The sequence below is a fragment of the Anomaloglossus baeobatrachus genome, unplaced genomic scaffold (genome assembly GCF_048569485.1).
Source record: "Anomaloglossus baeobatrachus isolate aAnoBae1 unplaced genomic scaffold, aAnoBae1.hap1 Scaffold_41, whole genome shotgun sequence".
Taxonomy (NCBI): domain Eukaryota; kingdom Metazoa; phylum Chordata; class Amphibia; order Anura; family Aromobatidae; genus Anomaloglossus; species Anomaloglossus baeobatrachus.
This window is the reverse complement of record NW_027443435.1, coordinates 289,504-314,223: the sequence shown is the minus strand read 5'-3', so window position 1 is coordinate 314,223 and position 24,720 is coordinate 289,504. Positions and strand designations below refer to the sequence as shown.

Sequence of the window (24,720 nt, the reverse complement as noted above, 5' to 3'; positions counted from 1 at the left end):
CAGCCCCTTCCCTGTGATATATACACGAGCTGCAGCCCCCAGTAGTGACAGGAGACACTTTTATTTCTTCCCCCAAAATCCAGTGTGACCTCAGCTCTATAACTAATGAGGAAAAGCTGAATCTTCCCCACCTCAGGGTCAGGATCCGTCCGCTCTGCACAGGAGCCCGAGCACTGCTACTTCCGGTCACAGATCAGGGGAGATGCTAGAGAATACAGGCTGCTTGCAGATTATGACGTCACTTCCGGGGCGTATTCAGGTACTGTTAGGGGGCGTGTCCTTTATTCAGCGCGGCCTGTAGCTCTAGGCTCAACCGATCTGGATTTTGGGGTAAGAAATAAAAGTGTCTCCTGTCACTACTGGGGGCTGCAGCTCGTGTATATATCACAGGGAAGGGGCTGAAGCTGCAGCACAGGGCTGTGGAGGCTTCCATAAGGAAGGGGGATATGGGGGGGCTACACAGGGCAGGGGGCGATGCTGTATATTGGGGGCTCAAGGGGAGAGAATGCAAGTCAGGGGGGACTGTAGGATGGATGGGGCACATTGGGGTTTATAATTCCAGTGAATAAAGACCACAATGTGCGTCAATCAGTGACGTTTCGGTTCTTCCTTGGACCTTTATCAAACTCACACTATAAAGATACATAAGAAAAATACAAAGTGAATATTCTCTGAAAGGTGCATGAATATTAGAGGCAAACATCATACATATTACTTGTGGAAAGATCCATAGAAAAGATTTATCTATATAACAGAAAATGGGCACAATTGGAACATGGCCTCGTCCCCAGCGGCTGCAATATCCCATAATATTCACTTTGTATTTTTCTTATGTATCTTTATAGTGGGAGTTTGATAAAGGTCCAAGGAAGGACCGAAACGTCACTGATTGACACACATTGTGGTCTTTATTCACTGGATTTAAAAAATAATTTTTTGGATATTTTGAGTGCCAGATTTATTTTTTCACTTTATTTTCATTTCATGTCAGATAGTGAGAAAAACCTGCAAATGTGTCTGTATAGAGATCGGAGGGAAAAACCTGCAGATATGTCTGTATAGAGATCGGAGGGAAAAACCTGCAGATGTGTCTGTATAGAGATCGGAGGGAAAAACCTGCAGATGTGTCTGTATAGAGATCGGAGGGAAAAACCTGCAGATGTGTCTGTATAGAGATCGGAGGGAAAAACCTGCAGATGTGTCTGTATAGAGATCGGAGGGAAAAACCTGCAGATGTGTCTGTATAGAGATCGGAGGGAAAAACCTGCAGATGTGTCTGTATAGAGATCGGAGGGAAAAACCTGCAGATGTGTCTGTATAGAGATCGGAGGTAAAAACCTGCAGATGTGTCTGTATAGAGATCGGAGGGAAAAACCTGCAGATGTGTCTGTATAGAGATCGGAGGGAAAAACCTGCAGATGTGTCTGAATAGAGATCGGAGGGAAAAACCTGCAGATGTGTCTGTATAGAGAGCGGAGGGAAAAACCTGCAGATGTGTCTGTATAGAGAGCGGAGGGAAAAACCTGCAGATATCTGTATAGAGCGCGGAGGGAAAAACCTGCAGATATGTCTATATAGAGAGCGGAGGGGAAAAACCTGCAGATGTGTCTGTAAGGAGCGGATGTAAACTTCTTGTTTTCTTACCGCCTCCTCAGCCCTGGTGTGGAGGTAGTCACTGTGGAGGTATCATACAGTGCTTGTATTATACATTATGGGGCAGTGAAAGGGGAATCTTTGGGCTTTAAGAGGAAAATTACTTTGTAAGGGCTGTAAAGTTGTGAGAGGTTCTTATATGACCCAGTTGAATATTAATTACATTTTTATTTTTTGGGGGAGGGGTACCAATTAGAACTTCCGCTATGGGGGCCAGTGGCGTACAGTCAATAGAGGCAGGCCACGCGACTGCTATGGGGCCTGTGAGCTAGACGGGCCCGTGGACGGCTGCCCGCGGTATCAGCTCCAGCACCGCCCCTCCTCCCTGATCGCACTTTCAAATGTATCAGCATCTGAAAGCGACGGTGACAGAGTGCAGCGCGCCCTCTCATCATTGTCCCGCTGTGCTCTGACAGTTCTTCAACACAGCGGTGATGTCACTAGTAAGCGCCAGCCGCCACTGTGTTAAAGTACTAATCAGAGCACAGACATCTGTGAACTAGGAGCAGCGGCGGGGGACCGAGGTGAGGTGAGTATGCAGGAACAGCGGGGTATCCACCGGAGGGCCCCGGGTCCTCAGTGAGGCCTCCCCCGTGCTTCATACTGTATGGGGCTGGTTATCTGGCCTCTGCTATTGGCTGGCTGGGCTAGGGCAGGGGGCCTCATGCGGCTTCACATGTCGGCCAGATCTGCACTGCACCTTCAGATGTTCTTCTGGAGCCCCAGGAGTGTCACGGTTAACAGACGCTGCCGTGTCTGCACGCTGTGCGCCCTGGACTCCTGCTCCCTGCCGGAGAGAATCAGTGGAGCCTGCAGACCAAAGACAAGCCAGGGGAAGGTAAGAACTCTGTGTGTGTGTGTGTGTGTGTGTGTGTGTATATATACAGTTTATAGCTCTATTGTGTGTGTGCGTGTGTGTGAGATGTGTATATATACAGTTTATATATCTATTGTGTGTGTGCGTGTGTGTAATATATATATATATATATATATATATATGTGTGTGTGTGTCTGATACATATCTAGTTTGTGTGTGTGTGTGTAATATACTGTATATTTAGTGTTTGTAATATATTCAGAGTGTGTGTGTGTGTAATATCTGAGTATATATGTGTGTGTGTGTGTATGTATGCATTATATATATATATATGTGTATGTATGAGTGTATATGTGTGTGTGTTTATATGTTTGTGTGTGTATGTATGCATTATATATATATATATATATGTGTATGTATGAGTGTATATGTGTGTGTGTTTATATGTTTGTGTGTGTATATTTGTCTGTTTTTGACTTTTTTTGTATGAATGAGTATGTATCTGTGTACATGTGTGTATGTACAGTATATGCCTGTGTGTCTGTGTATTTGTGCTTGTCTGTGTATGTGCCTGTCTGTATTCTGTGTGAATGTATGTGCCTACGTTTCTGTGTCAATGTACATATATCGCATACTGTCCACATACACACACCACATACAGTGTGTGCAGGCTTGTGCCTGTGTCTACATATGTGTGCGTGTCTTTGCCCTTCTGCATGTCTACATATCTTTGTGTGTATCCGTGTGCAGGTATGTGCCTGGCTGCATTCTTGTGCATGTCTGCATATGTGTGTGTGTGTGTGTGTGTCTGTGTGCGTGCATGTTACTGGCTGCGTTCTTGTGCGTGCGTCTGTTTGCCTGATTATTAGTGTGTGTCTGCATTCATGTGTGTGTCTATGTGAATATGTGCATGTGTGTCTACATGCACCTGTCTGCATGTATGTACATTTTTCTGTATGTGTGCATATGTGTGCCTGCCTATGTGTATGTGTGCCTGTTATTGTGTGTGGCTACATATAGAAGCGTATTTGTGTGTATGTGCACATTTCTTTGTCTGCATATGTGTATCTGAGTGCATGTCTTTGTGTGTTCAGGCCTGTGTGTTTACGTATGTATGAGTGTGTGTGCTTGTCTGCATGAGTGTTCATATCTGTGTGCATTTGTATGCATCTGTCTGTGTGCCTGTCTGCATGCATTTGTCTGTCTTTGTATATCTGTTTGTCTATGTATGTAAGCGTGTGTGCATGTATGTGTGTCTACATAAGTTTGCATGTCAGTGCATCTTTGTATGTGTGCATGTCTGCATGCATGTGTTAGTCTGTGCCTGTCTGCATGTGTATGCATGTATGTGGGCCTACATCACATCTTTAAACATCGCTGCTATGCGCCGCACTCAGATGTCATTGCATGGTTTCGGATGGGTGGGGTGGCCATTTGACCACACAGGATATGAAGCCGTAGGGTGGAGGGGGGGGGCGCAGACAGGTGAGAAGAATCTTGTTGTTCCTCCCTCTGTGAATGGACAGAGTAGTGCATATAGGATCCCAGGATGGGGCAATTTAGAGGGCCTGGGATGGAGGAAGATAGGGGCCCAGGATGGGGCAGTTTAGGGTCCTGGCATGGAGGAAGATAGGGGCCCAGGATTGGGCAGTTTAGGGTCCTGGGATGGAGGAACATAGGGGCCCAGGATGGGGCAGTTTAGGGTCCTGGCATGGAGGAAGATAGGATCCCAGGATGGGGCAATTTAGAGGGCCTGGGATGGAGGAAGATAGGGGCCCAGGATTGGGCAGTTTAGGGTCCTGGGATGGAGGAACATAGGGGCCCAGGATGGGGCAGTTTAGGGTCCTGGCATGGAGGAAGATAGGATCCCAGGATGGGGCAATTTAGAGGGCCTGGGATGGAGGAAGATAGGGGCCCAGGATTGGGCAGTTTAGGGTCCTGGGATGGAGGAACATAGGGGCCCAGGATTGGGCAGTTTAGGGTCCTGGGATGGAGGAACATAGGGGCCCAGGATGGGGCAGTTTAGGGCCCAGGGATGGAGGAACATAGGAGGCCAGGATGGGAGACATTATTAACTATAGGGGGCCAGGAAGGTAGACATTATTAAATAAAGGGGGCTAGGGTTGGAGAGACATTATTAAGTACAGGGGGCCAGGATGGGGGACATAATTACTATATGGGGCCAGAGTGAGGAACATACATTATTGGTTTATGCTGGCAAATAGTAGAGATAATTACTGTCGGGGCAAATTAGGGGACATAATTACTGATGAAATATAGTTTATTTTTTATGATACTATCTTCCATGGTGGGAACAAAAGTCTGATGTAGTGTAGAAATTGGGGAAACAGTGTGGAATATGCTCTGGGAGGGATCAGCTATAGTGACTGTGTGTTATATTCTGCAGAGGCATTTTCTGGCTGGAAGAAATGATGGCGGTCAGCGCCAGATGGAGAGGAAAAGCGAAGGTGAACAACGTCAGCTAGAGACATCACTGGTAAGTCAGTGTATTACATGTCCAGACACACACTATACACTATATACAGAGCTCCTGTGTATAATGTCACTGGTGATCACTGTATTACCTATATACAGATCTCCTGTCTATAAAGTCACCAGTGATCACTGTTTTAGTTGTACCCTATATACAGAATTCCTGTGTATGTCACCGGTGATCACTCTGTTACCTATACACATACACTATATACAGAACGTCTGTGTATAATGCCACTGGTGATCACTGTATTACCTATATACAGATCTCCTGTCTATAAAGTCACCAGTGAGCACTGTTTTAGTTGTACCCTATATACAGAATTCCTGTGTATGTCACCGGTGATCACTCTGTTACCTATACATATACACTATATACAGAACGTCTGTGTATAATGCCACTGGTGATCACTGTATTACCTGTACACTGACACTATATACAGAGCTCCTTTTAATGTCAGATAGATCTTTTGCCAGAGGTGCTAAGGCTGTTTTGAGTATTCTGGTAATAAATGCCTGGAGATTGGCTTGTCTGGGCTATCAAGCAGTTCTATTTCTGTGTCAGAGACATCTGAATTGTGGTTAGGTGTATGTTTTCCTCCTTTGCTCTGCTCTGTGTGTTGTTTATTTTTCTGTTGCTTGTTAACGAATTTGTCCATCTTTCTTGTGGGGTTTGGATACGTGATATACCTCTGTTGATGCGGATTTCTGGCCAAACTTACCGTATTTCTCGGACTATAAGACGCACCAGACTATAAGACGCACCCTGGTTTTAGAGGAGGAAAATAGGAAAATAAAACTTTAAGCAAATAAATCTGGTCATGACACACTGTTATGGGGCGAGGATCTGCTGCTGACACTGTTATGGGGGTAATGCCCCCAAATTCTCTACTAAGGTACCCCATCCTGGTAATGATCCTCCTGCCTTGTATATGATCCTGCTATAAACCCCCATCCTGCTCATATACCCCCATCCTGCTTATATACCAGCATCCTGCTCATATTCCCCCATCCTATTCATATACCCCATCCTATTCATATACCCCATCCTGTTCATATACCCCCATCCTGTTCGTATACCCCCATCCTGTTCGTATACCCCCATCCTGTTCGTATACCCCCATCCTGTTCATATACCCCCATCCTGTTCATATACCCCCATCCTGTTCATATACGCCCATCCTGTTCATATACCCCCATCCTGTTCATATACTCCCCATCCATCCTGCTCATATACTCCCATCCTGTTCATATACTCCCATCCTGTTCATATACCCCCATCCTGTTCATATACCCCCATCCTGTTCATATACCCCCATCCTGTTCATATACCCCCATCCTGTTCATATACCCCCATCCTGTTCATATACCCCCATCCTGTTCATATACCCCCATCCTGTTCATATACGCCCCATCCATCCTGTTCATATACCCCCATCCTGTTCATATACCCACATCCTGTTCATATACTTCCATCCTGTTCATATACTTCCATCCTGTTCATATACCCCCATCCTGTTCATATACCCCCATCCTGTTCATATACCCACATCCTGTTCATATACTTCCATCCTGTTCATATACCCCCATCCTGTTCATATACCCCCCCATCCCTCCTGCTCATATACTCCCATCCTGCTATATGCCCCCATCGTGCTCATATACCATCCTGGTATATGGCCTGTATCCTATAGCACAGAGAAAAAAACCCAAACGTTTATACTCACCTTTTCCTCACTCCCTGCAGCCGATCATCTTCCTCTCTGCGCCACTGACCTGTGTGTGTGTGTGTGTGTGTGTGTAGCCGCTCCCCTGCAGCACGCGATGTCTTCCTGTCTGTGCCGATCAGCTGACCGGCACAGATCAGCTGAGTGGCACAGACAGGAAGACATCGCGTGCGGCAGGGGGACGGCTCCACACACGGGGACGGGTGAGTGCACTGATTTACTGCACCCCGCGCTGATGATGACGCGCGGGCAGTGAATACAGCCGCACATGATCACTCCAGGCTGTAATTGCCAGGGGTGATCATGCAGCCCGGATCTTTTCTATTCGCGCGTCCCCGCTCGTCCTCCCGCCCACCTGTCAGCGCCGGCTTCTACGCTGGGAAATGGGTGGGAGGATGGGCGTGCATATGTAATGAGCGGGCACACGTGGTCACAGCAGGCTGCTACAGCCTGCTCGTGCCCCCGATGACCCGCTCCACCGCAGCACCTCATTCCCCGCAGCCACAGTCAGACCATAAGACGCACCCCCAACTTTCCCCCAACATTTGGGGGAAAAAAAGTGCGTCTTATGGTCCGAAAAATACGGTAACCATGTTTTATCCTGTTCATCTGTAGGTTGAGCTGGGGTTCTCCCAGGTAGCAGAGAGATTGATTTATTGCATTCCTCTAAGACCCAGTACCTGCTAGTCTGTTTAAGTTAGGTGCTTGGTTCTGGTGTATGTATGAACCTGGTGTCCCAGGGGGTATGTTCAGTGACCAGGCCTCCTGAGACAAGCAGTAAAGAGATCTATGTAAGGGGATATCTTCTTCTTATGATCTACTTGCTAGGATGTAGGTCGTTTCCCCTTCACAATATAATCAGGTGTGTCCCCTTTAAAGCTAGGTTCACACATAGCGACAGCGACAACGACATCGCTGTTACGTCACCATTTTCTGTGACGTAACAGCGACCTTGTAAGTCGCTGTAATGATCGCTGATTAGCTGTCAAACACAGCGACGCAGCAGCGATCATAATGTCGCTACATGTGCAGAGAGCAGGGAGCCGCGCACACTGCTTAGCGCTGGCTCCCTGCTCTCCTAGCTACAGTACACATCGGGTTAATTTCCCGATGTGTCCTGCAGCTACATGTGCACAGAGCAGGAGCCGGCACTAGCAGCGAGAGCGGCGGAGGCTGGTAACGAAGGTAAATATCGGGTAACCAGGGAAAGGGCTTCCCTTGGTTACCTGATGTTTACAGTGGTTACAGCTTTCCGCAGCTGCCAGACGCCGGCTCCTGCTCCCTGCTCGCTTCATTTCGTCGCTCTCTCGCTGTCACACACAGCGATGTGTGCTTCACAGCGGGAGAGCGATGACGAAAAAATGAAGCAGGACATTCAGCAACGAGCAATGACCTCACAGCAGGGGCCAGCTCGTTGCTGGATGTCACACACAGCGACAGCGACGGGACGTCGCTGCAACGTCACAGAAAATGGTGACGTAGCAGCGACGTCATTGTCGTCGTCGCTGTGTGTGACACCACCTTTAAAGGTCCAGTCACACTAAGCAACTTACCAGTGATCCCAACAACGATAGGGATCGCTGGTAAGTTGCTAGGAGGTTGCTGGTGAGATGTCACACTGCGATGCTCCAGCGATCCCACCAGCAACCTGACCTGGCAGGGATCGCTGGAGCGTCGCTACACGAGTTGCTGGTGAGCTCACCAGTGACCAGCCCCCAGCGCCGCGTGGAAGATGCTGCGCTTGGTAACTAAGGTAAATATCGGGTAACTAACCCGATATTTACCTTGGTTACCAGCACACGCAGCTACACCTGCAGAGAGCAGGGAGCAGCGCACACCGCTTAGCGCTGGCTCCCTGCTCTCCTAGTTACAGCACACATCGGGTTAATTAACCCGATGTGTCCTGCATCTACATGTGCACAGAGCAGGAGCCGGCGCTGACAGTGAGAGCGGCGGAGGCTGGTAGCGAAGGTAAATATCGGGTAACCAAGGACAGGGCTTCTTGGTTACCCGATGTTTACCGTGGTTACCAATGTCCGCAGAAGCCGGCTTCTGCTGCCTGCACATTTAGTTGTTGCTCTGTCGCTGTCACACACAGCGATCTGCGCTTCACAGCGGGAGAGCAACAACTAAAAAATGGCCCAGGACATTCAGCAACAACCAACGACCTCACAGCAGGGGCCAGGTTGTTGTTGGATGTCACACACAGCGACATCGCTAGCAACATCACAAAAGTTGTTCGTTAGCAGCGATGTTGCTTAGTGTGACGGGGCCTCAAGAGTCACTGAGTACTGGACCTTATCTATATATATATAATTGCCTTATTCTGTCTGTCTGTCTGTCTGTCTGTCTGTCATGCTCCAAAATTGTGTCCTTACGGTGACATTGTGTCCTTACGGTGACACAAAGCTGATTGGCCGCTGGGCTCGCCATGGCCCCGCCCCCCCACACGGATTGGCCGCTCGCCCAGGCTGCGCCCCCACACGGATTGGCCAGCCGCTCGCCCAGGCTCCGCCCCCCCCACAGATTGGCCTCTCGCCCCGGCACCCTGCAGGCATTGGCAACTCGGCCCCGCCCCCCTCACGCAATGCACGCTAGCTCTGCCCCCCCCCCCCGCGCATTCCCCGAACTGACACGGTCACGGAGCCATGACTCCCAGGTGAGTACTGTACTCCCCCCCCACCCCCACCCCCCCACCCCCCCAACGGGAGGCCACATCAGCGTACGCCGCCAACCCAGCCGACACTTACCCTCGCATTGCTGGCCTTGCCGCCGTATGCTGGTGTGGGCTCCCGTGCGAGCGGGGGACGAGATGCGCTGGTAACCATGGTAGCATAGTTACCAGCGCATCAAGGTCCTGCAGCGGCGGAAGATCCACACGCACACACATAACAGCACATACACACACATACACACACATCAGATCACACTCACTCTCACAAACACCTCACACACACATCGCATCCACACACTCACAGCATCCGGCGATATCGCTTGCTTCTCGGCCTCGATACTGTGCTGTTGTGACCTTCCAGGACCTGTCGGAGGATCACATGGCCAGAAGCATGTGGTATCTCCGGATGTTGTGAGTATGAGCGCGTATGTGCAATATCGTCAATGTGTGTGTGTGTGAGTGTATGCGATCGGGTGTGTGTGAGTGTATGCGATCGGGTGTGTGTGAGTGTATGCGATCGGGTGTGTGTGAGTGTATGCGATCGGATCTGTGAGTGTCGGCAGAGGAGCATGGCGTGCTGGAGGAGGCTGGGAGGAGAGAGGCTGATCCTGGGAAAGGCTGGGAGGGGGAGGCTGATGCTGGGATGAGAGAGGCTGATGCTGGGATGAGAGAGGCTGATGCTGGGGACAGAGAGGCTGATGCTGGGGACAGAGAGGCTGATGCTGGGGACAGAGAGGCTGATGCTGGGGACAGAGAGGCTGATGCTGGGGACAGAGAGGCTGATGCTGGGGACAGAGAGGCTGATGCTGGGGACAGAGAGGCTGATGCTGGGGACAGAGAGGCTGATGCTGGGGACAGAGAGGCTGATGCTGGGGACAGAGAGGCTGATGCTGGGGAAGGCTGGGATGGAGAGGCTGATGCTGGGGACAGAGAGGCTGATGCTGGGGACAGAGAGGCTGATGCTGGGGACAGAGAGGCTGATGCTGGGGAAGGCTGGGATGGAGAGGCTGATGCTGGGGACAGAGAGGCTGATGCTGGGGACAGAGAGGCTGATGCTGCGGGGAGAGAGGCTGATGCTGGGGACAGAGAGGCTGATGCTGGGGACAGAGAGGCTGATGCTGGGGACAGAGAGGCTGATGCTGGGGACAGAGAGGCTGATGCTGGGGACAGAGAGGCTGATGCTGGGGACAGAGAGGCTGATGCTGCGGGGAGAGAGGCTGATGCTGCGGGCAGAGAGTCTGATGCTGCGGGTAGAGAGGCTGATGCTGGCACAGCATGGCGGATGGAGCACGTTTGGGAGTGCGCAGCATGGGAGATGGAGCACGATGGGGGGTGCGCAGCATAGGGGATGGAGCACGATGGGGAGTGCGCTGCATGGGGGATGGAGCACGATGGGGAGTGCGGAGTATGGCGGATGGAGCACGTTTGGGAGTGCGCAGCATGGCGGATGGAGCACGTTTGGGAGTGCGCAGCATGGCGGATGGAGCACGTTTGGGAGTGCGCAGCATGGGAGATGGAGCACGTTTGGGAGTGCGCAGCATGGGGGATGGAGCACGTTTGGGAGTGCGCAGCATGGGGGATGGAGCACGTTTGGGAGTGCGCAGCATGGGGGATGGAGCACGAAAGGGAGTGCGCAGCATGGCGGATGGAGCACGTTTGAGAGTGCGCAGGATGGGGGATGGAGCACGATGGGGAGTGCGCTGCATGGCGGATGGAGCACGTTTGGGAGTGCGCAGGATGGGAGATGGAGCACGATGGGGGGTGCGCAGCATAGGGGATGGAGCACGATGGGGAGTGCGCTGCATGGGGGATGGAGCACGATGGGAAGTGCACACCTCCCCCCAACACACACACGCGCGCGCACTGCACAACACACCACACACACACACACACACTGGGAACCACAAACAACTGCCCTACACAGACACCCACACACAGACAACGCTGCACACACAAATATACGCACATACCGCACAACACACACATTGCACAAAACATACCTCCCCCCAAAACACACCACACACACACAAACCACGCAACACACACACAACGCTACAGACACACAGCGCTCCACAAACAACGCAACACACAAACAACACCGCTCTCACCCCCCATCACACCCAGACAACACCCAGAACATGTACAGCCCCTACACAAACACTTGGTAACTACACACAACAACATCTATATCTATCTATATATATAATTGCCTTATTCTGTCTGTCTGTCATGCTCCAAAATTGTGTCCTTACGGTGACATTGTGTCCTTACGGTGACACAAAGCTGATTGGCCGCTCGGCTCGCCATGGCCCCGCCCCCCCACACGGATTGGCCGCTCGCCCAGGCTGCGCCCCCACACGGATTGGCCAGCCGCTCGCCCAGGCTCCGCCCCCCCCCACAGATTGGCCTCTCGCCCCGGCACCCTGCAGGCATTGGCAACTCGGCCACGCCACGCCCCGCCCCCCTCACGCAATGCACGCTAGCTCTGGCCCCGCCCCCACGCCCCCCCCCCCCCCCACCCCCGCGCATTCCCCGAACTGACACGGTCACGGAGCCATGACTCCCGGGTGAGTACTGTACTTCCCCCCCCCCACCCCCGCCCCACCAACGGGAGCCCACATCAGCGTACGCCGCCAACCCAGCCGACACTTACCCTCGCATTGCTGGCCTTGCCGCCGTATGCTGGTGTGGGCTCCCGTGCGAGCGGGGGACGAGATGCGCTGGTAACCATGGTAGCATAGTTACCAGCGCATCAAGGTCCTGCAGCGGCGGAAGATCCACACGCACACACATAACAGCACATACACACACATCAGATCACACTCACTCTCACAAACACCTCACACACACATCGCATCCACACACTCACAGCATCCAGTGATATCGCTTGCTTCTCGGCCTCAATATTGTGCTGTTGTGACCTTCCAGGACCTGTCGGAGGATCACATGGCCAGAAGCATGTGGTATCTCCGGATGTTGTGAGTATGAGCGCGTATGTGCAATATCGTCAATGTGTGTGTGCGTGAGTGTATGCGATCGGGTGTGTGTGAGTGTATGCGATCGGGTGTGTGTGAGTGTATGCGATCGGGTGTGTGTGAGTGTATGCGATCGGGTGTGTGTGAGTGTATGCGAAAGGCTGGGAGAGGGAGGCTGATGCTGGGGACAGAGAGGCTGATGCTGGGATGAGAGAGGCTGATGCTGGGGACAGAGAGGCTGATGCTGGGGACAGAGAGGCTGATGCTGGGGACAGAGAGGCTGATGCTGGGGACAGAGAGGCTGATGCTGGGGACAGAGAGGCTGATGCTGGGGACAGAGAGGCTGATGCTGGCGACAGAGAGGCTGATGCTGGCGACAGAGAGGCTGATGCTGGCGACAGAGAGGCTGATGCTGGGGACAGAGAGGCTGATGCTGGGATGAGAGAGGCTGATCCTGGGGAAGGCTGGGATGGAGAGGCTGATGCTGGGGACAGAGAGGCTGATGCTGGGGACAGAGAGGCTGATGCTGGGATGAGAGAGGCTGATGCTGGGGACAGAGAGGCTGATGCTGGGATGAGAGAGGCTGATGCTGGGATGAGAGAGGCTGATGCTGGGATGAGAGAGGCTGATGCTGGGGACAGAGAGGCTGATGCTGGGGACAGAGAGGCTGATGCTGGGGACAGAAAGGCTGATGCTGGGGACAGAGAGGCTGATGCTGGGGACAGAGAGGCTGATGCTGGGGACAGAGAGGCTGATGCTGGGGCAGAGAGGCTGATGCTGGGGGCAGAGAGGCTGATGCTGGGGGCAGAGAGGCTGATGCTGGGGGCAGAGAGGCTGATGCTGGGGGCAGAGAGGCTGATGCTGGGGGCAGAGAGGCTGATGCTGGGGGCAGAGAGGCTGATGCTGGGGGCAGAGAGGCTGATGCTGGGGGCAGAGAGGCTGATGCTGGGGTCAGAGAGGCTGATGCTGGGGTCAGAGAGGCTGATGCTGGGGTCAGAGAGGCTGATGCTGGGGTCAGAGAGGCTGATGCTGGGGACAGAGAGGCTGATGCTGCGGGGAGAGAGTCTGATGCTGCGGGTAGAGAGGCTGATGCTGGCGCAGCATGGCGGATGGAGCACGTTTGGGGGTGCGCAGCATGGGAGATGGAGCACGATGGGGGGGTGCGCAGCATAGGGGATGGAGCACGATGGGGAGTGCGGAGTATGGCGGATGGAGCACGTTTGGGAGTGCGCAGCATGGCGGATGGAGCACGTTTGGGAGTGCGCAGCATGGCGGATGGAGCACGTTTGGGAGTGCGCAGCATGGGAGATGGAGCACGATGGGGAGTGCGCAGCATGGCGGATGGAGCACGTTTGGGAGTGCGCAGCATGGGGGATGGAGCACGTTTGGGAGTGCGCAGCATGGGGGATGGAGCACGAAAGGGAGTGCGCAGCATGGCGGATGGAGCACGTTTGGGAGTGCGCAGCATGGGGGATGGAGCACGATGGGGAGTGCGCTGCATGGCGGATGGAGCACGATGGGGAGTGCGCTGCATGGGGGATGGAGCACGATGGGAAGTGCACACCTCCCCCCAACACACACACGCGCGCGCACTGCACAACACACCACACACACACACTGGGAACCACAAACAACTGCCCTACACAGACACCCACACACAGACAACGCTGCACACACAAATATACGCACATACCGCACAACACACACATTGCACAAAACAAACCTCCCCCCAAAACACACCACACACACACAAACCGCGCAACACACACACAACGCTACAGACACACAGCGCTCCACAAACAACGCAACACACAAACAACACCGCTCTCACCCCCCATCACACCCAGACAACACCCAGAACATGTACAGCGCCCTACACAAACACTTGGTAACTACACACAACAACATCTATATATATAAATATATATATATAACAAAAATCATACATGAACTACACAATACGTAAATTCTAGAATACCCGATGCGTAGAATCGGGCCACCTTCTAGTCTGGTTAATATTTGTTTAAGCTGCTGCCAGGAGGAGAAGGGGGGGAGGTGTATTCCTGTATATCTGCTCCTCAGTGTCCCAAACAAGCTGTTCAGGACAGCGTTTCCCTGCCTCTAGTCACCAGCTCCTGGACCAGTCACATACAGCAGATAAGTCACCACAGGGGGGAGGATTGTTTGCGGTGCTGCAGGTGATAAGGCCCTGTATGGCCTCAGCAGCCGCTCTCACTAGCAGAAATCCCTGAGACAATGACTCCTGGGCAGTTCAGGGAGATGAGAGGGGTCAGGAGAGTGCTCTGTTTACCTCTGAGGGAGGGAGGAGGTTTGCTGGGAGCTATTCTGTGTCTGGGCAGAGCTTTCCTCCAGGCCGAGGCTTCCTCATGTGGACTAGGCCGCAACTTCTCCTCCCCACAGATACCCCCAGGGCTTGCTGCACAGAGGGTCCCTCAATGCTGGGGTCACCAGAGGACAGGTCTCACCGCTGGGTAAGCTTTAAAAGACTCGATGCCTTCGGATTTTTTCACTTTTTAGCAGAGCTCTCCAGCCTCACGTCTGCTCCTTGCTCCAGTCAGGCCACGCCCCTCCTTGTGTCTATATATACAGAGCTCCTGTGTATAATGGCACTTATGGTAACATTAGTGTTATTAGTATTGTGGTTTTTAATTCATGATCATTATTGTAGTATTATTCAGTCAGTATGTGGTCTGGTCATGGCATGTTGGTATTTGACCCTTGTATGTGGTTGTATTCGGTCACTATGTCGTGTTAATATGTTGTCTGGTCACGATATGGTGGTATTTCTCTTTGTATGTGGTATTATTCGATCACTATGTGGTCTGGTCATAGTGTAGCGGTATTTCTTCCTTTTGTATGTGGTTGTATTCAGTCACTATGTGGTGGTAATATGTTGTCTGGTCACGATATGGTGGTATTTCTCTTTTGTATGTGGTATTATTTGGTCACCATGTGGTTTAGTCACAGTGTGGCGGTATTTCACCCTTGCATGTGCTATTATTCGGTCACTATGTAGTCTGGTCATAGTGTTGCAGTATTTCTTCCTTTGTATGCGGTTGTATTCTGTCACTATGTGGTGGTAATATGTTGTCTGGTCACGGTGTGACAGTATTTCCTCCTTGTATGTGATATTATTGGTCTTGGTATACTGGATTGTGTTGTGTATGGAGGTCACTTTTTCTCTCTGATATCAATATGGGAAATATACTTTCCAATAGAGATTAAATACTTGAATGTTTAACCCCTCCCTGTCCTGTGATTATTACACTGTAGCACATATGCACTTACAGAGGTTGTCTGGTGAAAACAAGTAATCGCCTCTTCATTTTACTATATGGAGGACTATCTGAGGCCCATTATTCTCTTCTAAAGCCCTTGCACACGTTGAGTATTTGGTCAGTATTTTACCTCACTATCTGTAGCCAAAACCAGCAGTGGAACAATCAGAGGAAAAGTAGAATAGAAACACAGGCACCACTTCTGTATTTATCACCCACTCCTGGATTTGGCTATAAATACTGATGTAAGATACTCACCGTGTTTGGGGGGCACTTTTGTTGTCATCAAATTTTATGGCTGCAGTGAAAGGGGAATCTAGGGGCTTCAATAGGAGGAAAATTATTTGGTATGGGCTGTAAAGTTGTGAAATATGCTCTTCTGTGTCCCAGCTGAATATTTTTATTATTAATTTTTTATTTTTTTTTGTGGGGGTAGGGCCGAATTAGAAATTCTGCTATGGGGCCCCATGATTTCTATGTACGCCCCTGATGGGGGCCCATGATTCTATGTACACCTCTGTTCGTCCCCTTAACACTAGTCCCAGAGATGGGTCATTTAACATTTCTACCTTTGGAACCCAGAGAGCTCGACATTTCTGGGACTTCTAGTGTTATAGAAAAACAATTGAATAAAACTAATTTTCCTCAAAAAGACGTTCAAAAATACAACATTGTTGACTAACGCAATTCTCAAATGACGGAAAAATAAGCATTAGGGTGTCCAAATTGTGAAGACAAAACAATGAAGGAAATCCCAATGTCATAATGTACCACACTAAGTGGACCCTGCCACGTCTGCTTCTATCCCTGCTGAACTGACTCTGGGGCAGCACGGGCGATATAGGAGGCGTAGAGGCCTTGCATGGATTAGTCTCAGGGGCCATACGGCTCAAACAGGGGTGGGGAATCTCCGGCCCGCGGGCCATATGCGGCCCGCGATGACCTTTTCTGCGGCCCCCGGGGCAGATTCCCGGAGGCTGCAGTGCTCGGGCAGCCGCTCATCTTGTCTCGTTATATTCGTTATTGCTCATCTTGTCTATGGCCGGCAGACAGCACTGGGGTGGGACTTCCTCCCTCCCTCTGGCTCCTACATGCTCCTCTGTGAGATTGAAGCTAGAAGCAGAGTGATGGGGGAGGGGCCTGTATAGTGCCGTGCGTTCTGCCTCTCACCCTCCCGTTCTGTGCACTCTGCCTCTGTGCTCAGCTATTCAGGTCTAGCACCGCAGAGGAGAGAGAAGACGAGAATGAAGCCAGCCCTTGAGCTGAGCTGCTGCATCCATCTTGTGTCAGGCAGGAACTTGTGCTGCACCTGATCTTACAGGGCAACTAAGCAGCAGGTATTTATATCTGAGTGAAGTGTGTTTATATCTAATATATACCACCATATATCAAATGTATTTGTGACTTCAATGTCCAGTAGGTGTGCGCTGTGTATACGGCGTGTGTGCGCTGTGTATACGGCGTGTGTGCGCTGTGTATACGGCGTGTGTGCGCTGTGTATACGGCGTGTGTGCGCTGTGTATACGGCGTGTGTGCGCTGTGTATACGGCGTGTGTGCGCTGTGTATACGGCGTGTGTGCGCTGTGTATACGGCGTGTGTGCGCTGTGTATACGGCGTGTGTGCGCTGTGTATACGGCGTGTGTGCGCTGTGTATACGGCGTGTGTGCGCTGTGTATACGGCGTGTGTGCGCTGTGTTTGGCAATTAATAAAGTTTCATATTTTAAGTCTTATTGGTATATCTAATTCCTGGTGTGCACATGTTTACATGCAGAGCTTTTCATTCTCCTTATGTGCTGTGTATATGGCTTGTTGAATGCTGTGCATGGCTTCTGTGTGTGCTGTATACGGCATGTGTGCTGTGTATACGACGTGTGAGTGCTGTGTACAGTATACAGTACCTCCTGTGCATGTGTACTGTATATGGCCACTGTGTATCGTGGGCGGTGTACAATATGACCAGTCTGTCAAGGCTGTGTGCAGTATACGGCCAGTGTGTGATTACAATGTGTGGTTTACAGCCAGTGTGCGGTGTGCAGCCAGTGTGTCGGGGCTGTGTGCGGCCAGTGTGTCGGGACGGTGTGCGGCCAGTGTGTCGGGGCGGTGTGCGGCCAGTGTGTCGGGGCGGTGTGCGGCCAGTGTGTCGGGGCGGTGTGCGGCCAGTGTGTCGGGGCGGTGTGCGGCCAGTGTGTCGGGGCGGTGTGCGGCCAGTGTGTCGGGGCGGTGTGCGGCCAGTGTGTCGGGGCGGTGTGCGGCCAGTGTGTCGGGGCGGTGTGCGGCCAGTGTGTCGGGGCTGTGTGCGGCACACGGCCAGTGTGTCGGGGCTGTGTGCGGCACACGGCCAGTGTGTCGGGGCTGTGTGCGGCACACGGCCAGTGTGTCGGGGCTGTGTGCGGCACACGGCCAGTGTGTCGGGGCTGTGTGCGGCACACGGCCAGTGTGTCCGGGGCTGTGTGCGGCACACGGCCAGTGTGTCGGGGCTGTGTGCGGCACACGGCCAGTGTGTCGGGGCTGTGTGCGGCACACGGCCAGTGTGTCGGGGCTGTGTGCGGCACACGGCCAGTGTGTCGGGGCTGCGTGCGGCACACGGCCAGTGTGTCGGGGCTGCATGCGGCACACGGCCAGTGTGTCGGGGCTGCGTGCGGCACACGGCCAGTGTGTCGGGGCTGCGTGCGGCACACGGCCAGTGTGTCGGGGCTGCGTGCGGCACACGGCCAGTGTGTCGGGGCTGCGTGCGGCACACGGCCAGTGTGTCGGGGCTGCGTGCGGCACACGGCCAGTGTGTCGGGGCTGCGTGCGGCACACGGCCAGTGTGTCGGGGCTGCGTGCGGCACACGGCCAGTGTGTCGGGGCTGCGTGCGGCACACGGCCAGTGTGTCGGGGCTGCGTGCGGCACACGGCCAGTGTGTCGGGGCTGCGTGCGGCACACGGCCAGTGTGTCGGGGCTGCGTGCGGCACACGGCCAGTGTGTCGGGGCTGCGTGCGGCACACGGCCAGTGTGTCGGGGCTGTGTGTGTATGTACAGTGTCTACTGTGTGATCTATATGATTTACCAATCTTATTATCATGAAGAGTTGTCTGCGCTCCAGACAAAGACAAACCTGGAAAAGCAGTTGTGAGAAGCAAACATTATTATTATTATTATTTATTATTATAGCGCCATCAATTCCATGGCGCTTTCCATGTGAAAGGTATATACATAATAGGGACAAGTACATTACATTACAGCCGCACCAAAGAGAAGCAGCTCCGGCTGCCACAGTAGGGGTATAGGAGTGAGTTAATTGTTTGACCAAATAAAGCCGGGTCATTTTCAAGTTGATAATTTTTTGTGGCCCCCGAAGGTTGTTAGAATTTTCCAAATGGCCCCCGGCAGAAAAAAGGTTCCCCATCCCTGATCTAGAACCTGCCACATGACTTTTCCTTCTGTCCGTGACTTTTACAATATTTATTTTACAGCTTTGAAATTCAGGGAAAAGATATGCAGAACGCTGCAGACACAATGGAAAAAGGAGAAATGGATGTGCGGGGTGATGAACGGAGTAGAGACCTTTCCACAGGTAACCCTCCTTCGTGAAGAGTCACCATTAAATAACAGAAAAAAATGAAATTCCCAGCTGCAAGGAGAAAATGAAGTTACATTCTCCCTGCTGCTGCTCGTATACAGTCACCGATGCAGTGCGGGAAACAGTAACCCTTACCGCTCACAGGCTGTCAGCCAAGGAACAAGAGGGTTGATTACTGGGCACTCACTATCTAGTGAGTGGTGACTGTTTCAGCCTCTCCCACTGTGCTGGTGACTGGAAGTGAGCAGCTGCTGGGAGAATGTAACTGCATTTTCTCCTTGTAGTTACTATGTCACAATCTCTCCGCTGTCTTAGACGCAGTGAGTGACAATTTTGCCTCCCTATGGAAGCAGGCCATGCCAAGCTGTTTGTTTGTTGAGCAACAGCTCAATTCAATCTGAAACTGAGAGGTGCTTGGTTTCTTCAGCGGTTCCCTGTTCTGAGTGATCAGTTACTTAGCTGACTAGTCAGTCCCAAATAGAGGGTATCACGGAGGTGCAAAGGTACCTGGAGAAGGGACCTCAAAAATGGCCCGCAGACTAGGGTCCGTGTGCTGTTCCTTATCCCACAGGTAGGCTTGATGGTATCCAGGTCTGGACCGCCAGCTTAACCCTAACTCCTGTCCAAACCCTGATCTAACACCCCCTGTCCCACCACCTGGAGTGGAGATGCAAATGCCACAGACACAGGAAGAAAAACAAAACTCATACACACTGCACACAAAAAGGAGACACAGTACGTGTATTGGAGGGAATAAAGTATAAGGAAGGAAGTAAATGTACAACGGGGAAACTTCCATACCACACCACTCCAACATCGGTATACTGGTCACCAAGAATAGGATCGCCAGAAAGACCGGCATCACAGGAGCATAAGCTGGAGGTATCATCTGCAGCAACAAACAGACTCTCAAACCTTAAGTAGGGAGAAGACAGGGGAATAGAAATTAGCCTTCTGAGTCTCAAGGAACCACACACCGCTCCACAGGAATTAACTCAGGACTGGAAAGCAATGGAAAAGACTCAGCTAAGGCTGAACAACTAAGATCAGGTTGCCTGTGAACAGAGTCCGACGCCGCAGCTGCACCCCGCGAATATGGGCCTGAACACCACATGACACGGGGCCTTTATTATCTGTGCTCTGATCTATAGCTGCCAGACCTTGGACCTCCTCTGACCATTCATTTGCCCTGATCCACTATCCTCCTTATAGTCTGACCCCAGACCTGACCATGCGTTTGTCTTTCCCCTTAGTTCACGGCATGCTCTCTTTGTATTTGACCCCAGAACATTTTATAACCCTGCCTCACGGCTTGTCCATGCAGTGACTAGTGTCACACTGTTCCAATAAACCAGATAGATATCACTTAAATGCTAGGTACTCAGATTACCATTATATCTGCAGGTAAATAGTGTTTTTGTAGCTGCCAGGTTTTCCTTAACCCCTTCTCGATATGTAACATATTATTAGATCCTATTACTTCTTGCAGGCTCAGAAGCTGAGTGCATTATTGACAGCAGATGATGCCTGAGTTATTCAGTGGAGGTAAGCTTCAACCACTGCTGTTAACTTTCAATCTTTGACAGCAGCATTCGCAGCACGCAGCCAATGAGGTACAATGTTCCACATATCCAACGCCCCCAGCAACATTTATCATTGGGTGCATATGGGTCGCCATAAAAGCTGGGGGTCTGCTAAAGACCCTTTGCCCTATATAGGAGTACGCCTATAATCACACCTAGATACTTTCCTTCAGTGGTGTAGATTTGAAAATTAGATAATTTGTGGGGTGTGATTCCACTGTTTAGGCACATCAGGGCTTTACAAATGTGACATGGCATCCTCTATTTCAGCCAATTTTGTTCTCCAAAAGTCAAATGGTGCTCCTTCCCTTCCGAGTCCTGGGGTATCTGCGTATACACAAGAAATTGCACAACAGAATTATATGGTCCACTTTCTCATCTTACCCTTGGGAAAATGAAAATTTGTGGTTAAAGGAACACTTTTGTGTTGTGTTTTATTTTTTTCCTTCCACATAGCTGTAATTTCTATGTCGCATTACTGCTGTAGGAATATTACAGAAAATAGATAAATGCATAGCTAATGTGAAAAATGAGTAAAAAGACATAGGCATTGCATTACTGCTTTAGAGATATTTGCAAAGAGAGCTTCTTAGCTTATGTATTGGCCAATCCATGTGAGCCCAATAACCTCGACAAGGTGATCTCATTATATTGGGAACCTAACCTTAAATGCTTCTATGTGTGATTAAAAATCTGCATGTCTGGGCAGATAGGTTCCTGGCTAAATAAGATGGTGGACACACCCTGGCTATAGGGCAGAGTGCTTGGTCAGCTGCTCTTCAAGGTTATCGGGCTCACATGGATTGGTCAATACATAAGCTAAGAATCTCACTTTACAAATATCTCTGTCGTTTTACTCATTTTTCTCATTACCTGTGTATTAATCCCTTTTTCTAATATTTCTACAGCAGTAATACAATGCCAAAGTATCCTTATATTATTGAGTGCCATTGGACATGCTTTTGTAGATATGTTTTATTGAATCTCGTTTTGAGCACTTTGAAGGGTGCAGTTTTTTAAAATGTCATTTTGGGTATTTTCTGTCACATAGGCATTTTAAAGTAGAACACTACACACTTTGGAATTTATATGGATTTATGTGTTCCTATGTATGTTTGAGGTTATATTATTTAAAGCTTATAACTTCAATTTTATTTATGGCAGATGACGGTACCAGGAGTTCAACACAGAAAGCGAAGGGCAGTGAAAGTCACAAAGGAGAGAAGCCATATTCTTGTTCAGAATGTGAGAAGTGTTTTGCTAAGAAATCAAATCTCATTACACATGAGAGAATTCACACAGGAAAGAAGCCATATTCATGTGCAGAATGTGGAAAATGTTTTGCTCTGAAAGCACGTCTTATTAGACATGAGGTAATTCACACAGGAGTGAAGCCATATTCATGTTCCGAATGTGGGAAATGTTTTGCTCGGAAATCAAATCTCATTAGACATGGGAGAATTCACACAGGAGTGAAGCCATATTCATGTGCAGAATGTGGAAAATGTTTTGCTCTGAAAGCAGTTCTTATTAGACATGAGGTAATTCACACAGGAGTGAAGCCATATTCATGTGCAGAATGTGAGAAATGTTTTGCTGACAAATTAGATCTCATTACACATGAGAGAATTCACACAGGAGTGAAGCCGTATTCATGTGCAGAATGTGAGAAATGTTTTGCTCGGAAATCAAATCATGTTAAACATTTGAGAATTCACACAGGAGTGAAGCCATATTCATGTTCAGAATGTGAGAAATGTTTTGCTCGGAAATCAAATCTTATTACACATGTGAGAAGTCACACAGGAGTGAAGCCATATTCATGTTCAGAATGTGGCAAATGTTTTTTTCAGCAATCACATCTCATTAGACATGAGAGAAGTCACACAGGAAAGAATTCATATTCATGTTCAGAATGTGGGAAATTGTTTGCTTGGAAATCACATCTTATTACACATGAGCGAATTCACACAGGAGTGAAGTCATAGTCATGATTAGAATGTCTGTTTTAGTAAGTCTATTAATATTTACTATCTGTTAATAAAGAGTTCATTTTCATGTCATTACAGTTGTGTACTTTTTATGATGGATCATTTACAAACTATTCATCTTTTTACACATTTTTTTAAATTTTTGATGGAGAGAAAAAACTTTTTTTTTTGTTTTGTTATAGCAAAGTTGTACGCTTTTATTCATCCATTTGTGTATTGCTTGAATGAGAGCAGAATTCATTTTGTTAAATCTACACTCCATTTTGTCTTTGTGTAAGAGCCTGTACTGTGTCTCCCCTTGTGTAAGGGGTACTTCTCACATAGCGAGATCACTGCTGAGTCACGTTTTTTGTGATGCACCAGTGACCTCATTAGCAATCTCGCTGTGTGTGACACTGAGCAGCGACCTGGCCCCTGCTATGAAATCGCTGCTCGTTACACACAGTGCTGGTTTATTTTTTGGACTTTGCTCTCCCGCTGTGAAGCACACCGCTGTGTTTGATAGCGAGAGAGCAACGATCTGAATGTGCAGGGAGCCGGCTTCTGACAGCCTGTGGTAAGCTGTAACCAAGCGAAGCCCTTTGCTTGGTTATCTGATATTTACCTTGGTACTAGCGTACGCCGCTCTCAGGCTGCCAGTGCCAACTCCCTGCACACATAGCCAGAGTACACATCGGGTAAATAGACAAAGCGGTTTGCTTATTAACCCGATGTGTACTCTGGCTAGGAGTGCAGGGAGCCAGCGCTAAGTGGTGTGCGCTGGTAACCAAGGTAAATATTGGGTAACCAAGCAAAGTGCTTGGCTTGGTTACCCGATATTTACCTTAGTTACCAAGCTCTTCATCGCTTCCACGCTGGCTGGGGGCTGGTTGCTGGTGAGATCTGCCTGATTGACAGCTCACCAGCAACCATGTAGCGACGCACCAGCGCGAGGTCAGATCGCCGGTGGGATCGCTGGAGCGTCACTAAAGTGTGACGGTACCCTAATGCAACAGAGACCCCTCTGTTTACTTTAGATAAGGACTTGTATAGTTTCAGTTTCTTTGTTAAAAGTGAAGTTTAGGAATATAAAACTAAAAAGTTTATATAGTCTTCTATAAATGAGTGATGATAATGTAATCTTTTATTTGTTTGAGACAAGGGGAGAGCTACTCCTGATACTTTATTGTCTCAGAGGGGCGTCTCCTATACATACATACATACATACATACATGATCTCTCTATAATTTAATTTAATTAGGAATACACACACACACACACGTTATATGTCCCTTGCTGAATGGCGACAACAAAATCTGGTGTCTAAACAGTGACCCACTATTCCTGAGAACCGCTGATCAAACCACCTTGTCTTCTTCAGAAAGGCAACTCAAGCTGTATCAAAAGGTAAGAAGCTGATTCTTACAATATTCGAATTTGATGCGCAGACAATTTTGCTAATTTTCCCACCTGCAAAGAATGGAGAGGGCTATAGTTTGTATTGCAGGTAGCGTCAACTGTGACAGAATAAAAAACAATACAGAAAATTACATTGTATGATTTTTAAATAATTTTACATTTTATTGCGAGAAATAAGTATTTGATACAATGGAAATACAGAACTCAGCATTTGGCACAGAAACCTTTGTTTGCAGTTACAGAGGTGAGACGTTTCCTACAGTTCTTGACCCAGTTTGCACACACTGCAGCAGGGATTTTGGTTCACTCCTCCATACAGATCTTCTCCAGATCTTTCAGGTTTCTGGGCTGCATTGAGTTTCAGTTCCTTCCAAAGATTTTCTATTAGGCTCAGGTCCTTAGTTGCCCTGTCTGTGTGTTTCGGATCATCGTCATGCTGTAAGACCAAGCCACGACCCATCTTCAATGCTGTAACACTAATTCTATTTTGGTCTCACTTGACCACATGACCTTTTCCCATGCCTCCCTGGATCATCCAGATGGTC

General features: G+C 49.9%; 1 protein-coding gene across 3 annotated transcripts; it reads left to right on the top strand.

Moving 5' to 3' along the window:
• The first annotated feature begins 252 nt into the window (after window positions 1–252).
• On the top strand, window positions 253–22,849 carry LOC142277325 (uncharacterized). Of its 3 annotated transcripts, XM_075332637.1 has the most exons (5): window positions 254–330; window positions 4,878–4,967; window positions 19,097–19,197; window positions 20,693–20,748; window positions 21,951–22,849. In XM_075332637.1, exons 4-5 carry the CDS (start codon window positions 20,724–20,726, stop codon window positions 22,772–22,774), a joined length of 849 nt encoding a protein of 282 aa, XP_075188752.1. In that variant the 5' UTR covers window positions 254–330; window positions 4,878–4,967; window positions 19,097–19,197; window positions 20,693–20,723; the 3' UTR covers window positions 22,775–22,849. The 3 variants fall into 3 exon arrangements, with proteins under 3 accessions (XP_075188751.1, XP_075188752.1, XP_075188750.1); XM_075332635.1 differs by lacking the exon at window positions 20,693–20,748; XM_075332636.1 differs by lacking the exons at window positions 4,878–4,967; window positions 20,693–20,748 and having other exon boundaries at window positions 253–330.
• Window positions 22,850–24,720: the final 1,871 nt, after the last annotated feature.